General features: G+C 44.8%; 1 protein-coding gene across 1 annotated transcript in view; it reads right to left on the bottom strand.

The window, feature by feature from the left end:
• Positions 1-546: 546 nt before the first annotated feature.
• The window catches only part of LOC310875542 (uncharacterized protein), a 32736-nt gene continuing 22557 nt past the window's right edge, over positions 547-10725 (bottom strand). The window contains exons 10-17 of the mRNA XM_083788818.1: positions 9267-10053; positions 8402-8617; positions 6930-6988; positions 6506-6744; positions 6152-6183; positions 5181-5355; positions 4625-4719; positions 547-3584 (exon numbers count right to left, since the gene is read on the bottom strand). Coding sequence (XP_083644944.1) covers positions 3477-3584; positions 4625-4719; positions 5181-5355; positions 6152-6183; positions 6506-6744; positions 6930-6988; positions 8402-8617; positions 9267-10053 — 1711 coding nt within the window. The 3' untranslated portion in view covers positions 547-3476. The remainder of the gene's footprint in view (positions 3585-4624; positions 4720-5180; positions 5356-6151; positions 6184-6505; positions 6745-6929; positions 6989-8401; positions 8618-9266; positions 10054-10725) is intronic.

Genomic DNA, 10725 nt, shown 5'->3' with positions numbered 1-10725 from the left:
ACTTCTTGTAAATTAAGTAATGTCGATTTTTAGCAATAATATAACTCTATTTGGTTTAATTTTACGCTCTCAAATGTTAAAGATCTATAAGGGTCCATTTGGTTACCAACACTCCATCATTTAGCTGCATGGGGACCACCTGGAACCCCCCCAAGGCACACTGGTGGTCCCCGGACCACTGGTTGAAAACCACTGCTTTAGAAGTCAGGGGAGGCAGTTGGTCTAACTAAATAGCAGATCTCCAAGCCCACAATGTGTTGCCTTGCAATGCTTTGCGAGCTTTGGATATCTGCTACAGTATATTGAGCACGGTATACGACAAAGCGTAAGACTGTGCAGTAAAACCACATAGTTTATCATTATGATCGGTACATGTGGACGGTATATTGCAGTGGTTTTCAACCCGTTTCATTTCAAGGTCCATTATTTATTCAGCTTTTGAGCTACGGACCATTTGATGACATTTAGCCTCTCAGAACCCAAAACGAAAGAATATTTTGTCGTCTTTGGATATAATTTTGTCCACAATCCCATGCTTTTGGCAAACGTTTATCAAAATATTTGTTTTCCTACATTCTCAAATTGTGTAGACTTCTTGTAAATGAAGTAATGCAGATGCCTTTAACAATAATTTAACTCTTGAGAGCGTAAAATTAAACCATTGGTTTCATTTTACGCTCTCAAGAGTTAAAGATCTAATAAGGGTCCATTTGGTTACCAACTCTCCATCATTTAGTTGGGGACCACCTGGAACCCTATCAAGGACCACTGGTGGGTCCCCGAACCACTGGTTGAAAACCACTGGTCTAACTAAATAGCAGATCTCCAAGCTCACAATGTGTTGCCTTTCAACGCTTTGCGATCATTATTATGATCGGTACATGTAGACTGTAGACAGTATATTGGTTACAGTAAATAAATGTTATCTCGTACATAATGTTGGTGTGTCTTGGTGGATTTAGCGTCTTAACCCGCACAACATGCCAACCACAAAGTTGGTTTGAAAAAAATCCCAAACGTCCAAATCTTATCCACATCACAGGTGCTGTAAGGTAGAGTCAGTGTAATAATTATAGCACAAGCGAAAAAAGAAACTACTAACTTTATCAAAATGGTCAACATTCTAGAAGATATTTAATTATACTTGTATGGTTTCTAAAGGAATACTGGTGTCCCGATGACGTACGACAACGGGAAACATACAGTAACATGGACAGTTAATATCCAACGACTTCTGTTAACCCATTTAAGACCAGATTCTACAAAATGTCTTCTAAATCCAGTTTTCTGAAAAACCTGCGTTTCTATGACAGAGGTTCTCAGACCCCCATATGGAAATATGTTGTTCCAGGGACCCCCCCCCCCCCAGACGCAAAGATACGAGTTAAAAACCTCCACAGTAAAATAATACATATTCAAAGATTTGCACACATTTTCACTATTTTTCAAAATAGCAGATCTACAAACTCGTAGCGTGGTGCCACGTGATGAGCTTGCAGATCTGCTATTTTTCAACAGCTAAAAGTTTAAAATAATGTTAAAAGGTAAGGTGACATGAATGCGCTCCAACCGCGGAGTGCAGTGTTCTGTTGTCGTCAAGGCAGCTGGTTCCCAACGTCTGGTCCAACCAAGTGATGAGAATCACTTGGTCACGGCAACAGTGGAAGAGTAGCGTTCCGTTGGTTTGCGCAAGGCGACAGGCGTTCTGTGTGTTTCTCACCACCACCCTCGGGTTCGACAGCGAGGAGGATACTGGGTTTTCAGTTCAACCGGCAACCCGGTTTCCGGTTCAATCAATGTCGCCACGCCGCCATGGTAATGCTGCCATTGTGCTCTCGGGTTGTCAAGACAACAACCAATAAGGGAGAAAAAGAAAAGTGTTCACAGCGGAAATGTAAGAGATTTTTATTTCCTTAAGTCGTCAAGGCAGCGAATAATTCAGCGTTCCCAGTCACCGTGACAGGTCCTAGTGAGGTTGTTGGGCTCTCTCATTGGTCCATTTAAAAAAAAGCACACACGCCAGGTACTGTTAATTTGTCGTGTTTCAATCTAAAAAAATGTTTTCGTAATATTTCTTAGGTTTTCTGAGCACAATTGCACCCAAAAAAAAAACCCTGAACTTTTAACATTTAGTAGCTCTGATGAATGTCATGAAACCTTTAAAACACTTGATTACCGTCAAGGAATCTGGCGTAAGACCCCCATGATCAGAGATCTCTACCGATACGTCTGGGGAAATCTGAATTCAATGTAGAGAACGGTACCGCTACCAAACCTACACCCAGTGCTTTGGAAACACATCACATCTGTCCCTAATGTTAAGTCATTTGCATTGGTTCTGTGATGCAGCTCGTTTTAAATCTATACCGTAAATAGTGTCCTCCCAGTTTAAGCCCGTTGTGGTCGGGAGCCCCTTTTGGTGCTTTAAGCATTATGTTCTACTTTAGCCGGTGAAAAATAGCAGATCTACAAGCTCGTAGCGCGGCACGTGAAAATGTGGCGCAAATCTTTGAATATATATATTCTTTGCCAGTGAACACTTTTAACTCATGTCTTTGCTTCTGGGGGGGTCCCTGAAACAACATATTTTGAGATTGGGATCCGCGGCCAATTACATATAATTCTGGGGGTCCTTGACATGAAATGGTTTTAGAACCACTGATATAGAAACATTTGATTTTTCAGAAAACTGTCAAGATTTAGAAGACATTTAGTAGAATCTGGACTCAGGTCTAAATGGGTTAAGCCCATTCATTGAATTTAGAGGTCCCTAGACAGGGATCTACTTCTGAATGTGCTCATGATCATTCTAGACTTTGTTAAGAGTTACTTCTCGATGAACTTGTTTAGATTCTTTTAAGGCACTTTAGATTAAAGCACATGTGTTGTAACTTGTGGTAACTTGAGTGCTGGTATCTAGTCAGGCAGAGTACAATTACGCACCAAACAATGTGTCTGCCTATAATAATCCACGGCAACAAAACCACTTTCAACCTGTTGTCCATATTTTGGGAATGTCATTGTAGGCACATTTTCATGTCCTTTAATAGACATTCCAACAATCGTCTTTCTTCACTGCAGGGCTTTCCTGTTCATAAATGGAAGCCTTTCCGTTTCTCTCTCTCTCCGAGTAAACATCGCCTCTGATGAAACGAAAAGTACACCGAGTCACAGACACGAGCCAGACACCCCATCGTGAGCCCTAGACCGCTGGTACTCAGCACCAAGCCCAGGGACCACCAGAGGTCCAAATTACTCTTTTGAGTGTAACAAATGGAACAAAATTTGGTTCCATTTCTACACTCAGAGTTACAGGCCTGTAAGGGTCCATTTGGTCCCCGGAACCCCATGTTAAAAACCAATGCACTACACTGTGTCCTCCGGTGACTGTGGTGACATCCATGTTTGCCCATATTTGGTCAGTACCGGTTCAGTTTGTGTTGAGTTGGGGTGGGTGGAGTTTTCAGGCTACTTCCTTATAGTAGAGAAATGTAGTTCTTAGGGACGATGCCACGCCTCCCGCCTACAGTTCCCATGATCCACTTCTCGTCCACAGTCTCCACCTCTGTTAAGACATCCCCCACCTGAGGGGGCAGGGGGAGAGAGAGAGAGAGAGAGAGAGAGAGAGAGAGAGAGAGAGAGAGCAAGAGCGAGAGAGAGAAAGAGAGAGGTGGTGTTATGGAGACAGAATGAGATCTATCAGTTGTTCAACTTGAATTGCAAACAAAGAAATTGTAATGCAATTGCCCCAGTTCTGCTACAGAATAACGCAGCTGGGAATGATATAACGTGATTGAAGGTTTGCGCAAGTAATTTCTCTATGGGGAATACCATTGGGTCATCTTAGAGTGGTCTCATATAAGCATTGTGGTCCAAAAATAAACAAACTGTCTCTGCGATATTGTTGGGGAGGTGCCTCAATATCGTTTACGACAGTCAGTCACCCAAATTTGATAGTCTGCTTTCGGTGAAAAGTAACTAATTCAGCAGCAGTTTGGAGCACAGTTCTTGCAAATTTGGCAATTTAGTCACAAGCTCTTATTGACACTTTTCATTGGATAAACATTAATAAAAGTCACAGACACACTTCATTCTTTCTTTGCTGCTATCTGGTAGCATAAATGTAGTTAAGCTGTGCACCGCGCCGTGCATCCACTTTAAGATACCGTAATCGGTTTCCTCCCCGCGGTAGCCCCATGCACACACACTCACTGTAACCATTTGCTATCATTAGCGCACACTGTTTACCTGTCGCCACACAAACGTTTACATGTCGGGAGCGATGCGAGACAAAGTCACAAATGACATCCGAACTTTGGATGGCTGATGATCACCAAGGACAGCACTCGTAGAGTCCGAGTTATGGAGCTTTGAAAATAAAAGCGTTTAACCTGGCGTCCTTATTATTTGGCAATTGGGCATGTGATTATAGGCAAAAAAACACCTGTGTGAACTGAGCGGTGCAACTATACTGTTATTGTTATAGGTATACTGTACTGAACTCCTTTACTACTCCCACACACACACACACACACACACACACACACACACACACACACACACACACACACACACACACACACACACACACACACACACACACACACACACACACCTAGTTTACCTTCAGAGTCAGCTCATCGTCACACTCTGCTGTGAAGTCAAACAGGGCCTTGGCCACGCCTCCGACCTCCGACTGCTGTTCCACTATTGGCTGAGCTGGAAACAGGAAGAGGAAGTGCTTGTTAGGCAGGGGTCAATATTGTTTTTCAGTAGTCAAGGTATATGAAATGGAGGTAAAGTCACCAACGTCATTCACGCAATTCCAGACGGCAGATTCGTCGCACCATGGGGAGGGGGGAGGGGAATATATATCCTTTCAGAGTGAACGTTTTTAACTAAAAACGTTTTGCTTCCGAGGGTTCCTGGCTGGAACTACATATTTTCAGACGGGGGTCGGTGGCCAAACACATAATCATTCTAGGGGTTCCTGACATGCAATACTTTGAGAACCACTGACATGGAAATGTAGGTTTTTCAGGAAACTGTCATGATTCAGAAGACATTCTGTAGAATCTGTTCTCAGTCCAAAATGGGTTCATTTGCTTTCGGAGGAGCCGAGAGCAACATACAGCAGTACTCTATGGGTTGTATTAAAGCTACAGTACGCTATGTATTACCAGTGTAGGGTTGTGTGAAGGCCACAGGATACACCCCCTCCTTCCCATCCAACCTGCCTCTCCTCCACTCTGCATCAATGTGCTCAACCACGTTGATCACTGCCCCCTTGTGGAAGGACAGGTCACCCGCAGCCTGTCCGGGGAAGTCAAAGAGCGCTATGGCCCTCTCCTCTATCTGGAAGGGCACACACACGCGCACGGACACGGACACACACACACACACACACACACACACACACACACACACACACACACACGGACACACGGACACACACATACACAATGTCAAACTTAAACATGATATCTATATCCCATCACAAGGGTTTAACTTGGAAGTTTGTTATTGAGTCGGGTTCTTATCTATTGAGCAATTTCTATTATTTTGTGGAAAGACAGGAGACAATAAATTCTGAACAGAACAAGTATCTTTTACTAGGGCCTTCAAATACAGTACATTCCTAACAGGCAATTGACCTTTTTACCAATAGTATAATATTAAAGAAACTGTTAAACTTAAAAGTGTTATTTTGTTTACCCTGGCAGCGCTGGTTGGCAGGTATCAATACACTTTTAGACTGACATGTTTGTGCCAGCATGGATGATTACATTTATTTCTTGATCGCCTCTTGCCATGATTGTTTGAACATGGCGTCATGGGCCGCTATGCTCGATAACAGGCTTGATAAGCCCAAAGCTTATTGATAACTGGTACTCAATAAGCTTGTTATCGGATTTGATCGGGTATCGGTTATCGAGCTCCATACCTAATTATTTAGGAGTCAGGACATGAGGTCTGCTTTCTTCAGAATTCACGCATGCACGCACGCACGACACGCCGCGCCGCGCCGCACCGCGCCACGCACGCACAAAGGGTGTTTGTGACTTAATATCCAACTTCCAAGTTCTAAACGGGATATTCCTTGATTCCATCCTAAAAGCCAAGTAAATTTGATTAGACATGCTGTCCTCACCTCAGATGTTTTGTCCTGACATACAGCAGGCCCTGTTTCAGACAGAAAGAGACAACATTTAGTGACAAGCGGACAAAGATGAACATTTTGTGACATACAGATGAAAGCGACGATAGCCTTGTTGGTTTAAATCAGGGGTGACCAAAAGTAGATCACAAAGGTATAGATCACAAAAAATATAATGCAAATATATATATTAAAGAAAACCTGCCACTTGATAGATGTGATAGATTGGTGGGCTCCCCAGTCAAAAAAGTGTGGGCACCCCTGGTTTAAATCAACCTCCTTTACAGATATAAAGCTAATACCTAATATAATCAGTGCGCGCATGCGTGCGTGTGTGTCTATTCTCACCAGCCTCTTCCCGTGCCGGCGTGTCATTGGTCGTGTCTCCCGGCGACGGTGCTTGCAGTGGGAGGGGCTCCACCACCTCGGTGAAGTTGAGGGGGAAGATTCCTATTCGCCCGTGGATCTGGCCTCGCGCCCACTCCTGGCCAATCAGCTGCAGGAGAGCGATGACATCACCCTGAGAGAAGGTGAGCTCGTCGTCTTCCTCGCCCTCGTAGTCGAACTTGGCGACACACCTGGGACCGCTACACACACACACACGCACGCACACACACACACACCACCAGTAAGACGCCTGTGGGCGAGAAGCGTGCACGCAGTCCGCCTGGGTGACAGCAGACTGCGATAACTGTGTGTGTGTGTGTGTGTGTGTGTGTGTGTGTGTGTGTGTGTGTGTGTGTGTGTGTGTGCGTGTGTGTGTGCGTGTTACCTCTCAGGTGTAGTGACAGGTGGTTGTTTTTGTCCAGCAGGATGTTCGGGAAGGATGGACTGAAACAGAAAAAGTTGAATTGCAACAGATGGTATGTTATTATAATACCATTTATGCTTCTTGTATTGCTTCAGATTAGCTGGCATAATGTACATTTAATTTAAGACACATTCAGTTCAGGTCTATTACTGCACTCTATTACTCAGTTAAAACATTGTATTGCCAATCCAATACCTTAACACAATCTCTGCCGGGATTAATGTATTTATTTATCGCGCATTGCAAAGATTTTTTCCCCTTCAACCCTTATTTTGAAGAGCCAAATATCCGTAACCGGATGTTACGATGACGTAATGGTGTGTGTGGTGTCTTGACCGGTTGTTGTTCTCTCACTGGGCGCAGAAGAACCTGACCACGAGTATCACCGCGCCGGCTGTCGGCCGTTGAAAAACCTTGTTTTGACCAGAAACGACATTCATAGCGTCGATTTGGAGATAAAGGCCATTGAAAGCAGCACATAGAATGCATGTACTGTAGATACTGTATGTTTCTTTAATAAAACCCCATAAACACATCTGCCGAGCAGAGAGTGTCAGACAATAGACAATGGCCCATCTCATCGCCTCTCAGCAAACTGATTTTGTTTGCTCTCCAGCAGTTGCATACACTCTTCACCCCCACATTGAAAGAGACAGGGCAAGCTGTCCTTCTCCCCCATAGAGATGCATGTTAAATGACGGGATTTCAACATATAAATAATCGCTCATTTCAGTAGAAAGAGCATCAAAATGTCTTCTAATTCTAGTCAACCAGGCCTGCAGTAGGCTATGCACTGGACAAATTTGCATGACATTATTTAAATAAACTAGAAATACGAGGAAATGACAGAGGGAGAAATCAACTTTTAACGACTACCCGACACTGGCCGACAGGAGTTTTCATGTTGCACGGTAAGACTACGGTCATTAGCATTATTGCCATCACCTGGGTAGGTCAGTCGTGTAACTTTCTTGACGTTAAGCTGCCTATGTGTTCAACAACACAGCCATGCAAAATAACATTGACAGCTATGATGTGGCGAAAACATGACCTGCATAGCAACAGTTGCTAGACTATATGGATTGGCATTGGACAATCGCTTGTGGGATTTAGCAAAGGGCTAATAAAGGCCTTTCTCGGCCCCACCCTTCTCCCATTGTGTATACTGTGATATTCTGATGTGAATCGAGGAACATTGTGAAGAATCTTACGCAATAGAACCGTCACCTGTTCCACCTCTGGGAGGCAGTGTTGGTGACTACCTTTTTTCACTAAAACTAAGACTAAATATAATTTCTTCAACAAATACAATTTTGACTAGCAAGGTCCTTGCAAGGACAAAAAGTATTGGAATCAAAATATATATAATGCTGAAGTGGTTAGTGTGTTTTGTAATAATATTACTCTGATCTCACGACGACATGACGAGATACCTGAGACTCCGATAGACTGAGGCTCTCAGGGGCCATTTTCGATTGGTCCTTCTGCTCGGGAGGAGCCGGGTCGTCTGGTTGGATTTCCAGGTCTAGGAGACACTGTGATTGGTCAACGGGTGGGGTGACCGCGTTCTGACCGCTGCCCTCACTCAGGATAGGCTCCGACGACGGGGCGGGGCTTGGATCGTCCAGCACAACCAGGACTTCCTGTTTCTAAAAGGAGTCCAAAACATGAATTAACAATCAATTAATGATCAATTATTCATACAAACATAATGTACCTTGCATATGTCGAAAACACATACTTTTCAGGAAATGTGTTCCAATGTAGTTATTTAGTCACTCTTGTTAAAGGGGAATTGGGCACACACACACGCACACACACACTTTTTACAGTTTATATTTTGGTTAACCTCACGCCACCAGGCTTTTAGGAAAGCCTGGTCTGTGTTACTAAATTGCCGTGTGATCCGGTGGGGAGCGGATGGTAATTGTTACTTCATGTTCTACTCATTGTTTAGTAGTCATCAGGCCAGAACCCTCAATCTGGATCTTCCTTTCCTTCAAACCGATTGTTCCCAATAAAGAGATAACGAGTTACGCTTTTATTGGGAAGGATATTATAATAAAGGACATATGCCCTTACTGGGCTGCATTCACAAATTCAACACACCTGTCTTGCGTTTGTCTTGTGTCTGTGTTTAATGGCCGCTCCAATGCATTTCCAATGGAAGCCCATATGGTTTGACCAAACACGTGTGTGTGTGTGTGTGTGTGTGTGTGTGTTTGTGTGTGTGTGTGTGTGTGTGTGTGTAAATGCCGTACTGTATGTGTGTATGCGTGTGCCTGCAGACATACATACCCCATAGTTATTATAAAGGGCGTGTCCAGGTTTGGGTCGGGGCGGCAGAGGGGGGCCTCTTTTCAACGTATTTTGACCCTGCGTCTGATTGGCCGTAGTGGGAGAAGGGGCGGGGCTATCCTTGGAGGGAGCAGGCGTCTGACTGGACGGTGTGGGAGAAGGGGCGGAGCTATCCTTGGAGGGAGCAGGCGTCTGACTGGACGGTGTGGGAGAAGGGGCGGATCTATCCTTGGAGGGAGCAGGCGTCTGACTGGACGGTGTGGGAGAAGGGGCGGATCTATCCTTGGAGGGAGCAGGCGTCTGACTGGACGGTGTGGGAGAAGGGGCGGATCTATCCTTGGAGGGAGCAGGCGTCTGACTGGACGGTGTGGGAGAAGGGGCGGATCTATCCTTGGAGGGAGCAGGCGTCTGACTGGACGGTGTGGGAGAAGGGGCGGATCTATCCTTGGAGGGAGCAGGCGTCTGACTGGACGGTGTGGGAGAAGGGGCGGATGTATCCTTGGAGCTAGCAGGCGTCTGATTGGCCGTAGTGGGAGAAGGGGCGGATCTATCCTTGGAGGGAGCAGGCGTCTGACTGGACGGTGTGGGAGAAGGGGCGGATCTATCCTTGGAGGGAGCAGGTGTCTGACTAGATGGTGTGGAGGAAGGGGCGGGGCTCTCCTTGACGGGAGGAGGCGACGGATTGGTTGCAGACGAGGAAGTTGTAGTGACGGTGGGAGGGGGCGGCCGGCTCGGAATGTTTTTGATTGGTGGAGGGCGAAGTGGGAGGAACTTAGCCGCCGCTGGCCTGGGGCGGGGGGAGAGAGAGAGAGATTCAACTTTACTGTCACATCACACGTTTTTACAGTTTCAAGAAGAGGCAAAAAAAATTGAGAAGGAAAGAAACAAGGAAAACGGTCACATAGAAGACACAATATCCATATATAACCAATATAGTACCAGCAGCGTGAAATATACAGTATAATTGGCATTCAGTTGACTTTCAATACCAATACCATTAGGCCATTACAAGATCTGAAATTGTGAAAATGTGGCGCAAATCTTTTAAAATATAAATTCTTGATTTTCATATCAAAAGTGTTAACCGCCCGCGTTTAGTTCAGTACCGCCGGTCCCCGTATTCGTGAACTTGAAAAAAGCCAGTCAAACGCAAGTACCCGTAGGTTACCCGCAAAAGCATAGAAGAAAATGCCAAAATGATCACTGAACAGGAGGAGCCGGCTCCTCCAGATTTAGCCCGTGAAGCTCTGAGAAGGTTCCCCTTCCATAACTTTTCCTAAATATTCGATTCAAATCATCTGTTGTAAAATGTGTAAAATTACTTATACTGGATCTCTTGTCCACTAGTCCCTAGTCTTAACCATCATAGCTTAGTTTTCATTTAGTGTCCGCCAGTGAAAAAAAGTAGTCGACGAACATTTTTTTGTCATAGTTTTAAAGTCGATAAAATCAACACTGA

The sequence above is a fragment of the Protomyctophum parallelum genome, assembly GCF_964188405.1.
Source record: "Protomyctophum parallelum genome assembly, chromosome: 18".
NCBI lineage: Eukaryota > Metazoa > Chordata > Actinopteri > Myctophiformes > Myctophidae > Protomyctophum > Protomyctophum parallelum.
Note: the sequence above shows the minus strand (reverse complement) of the source record. Positions and strands in the feature narration are given on the sequence as shown.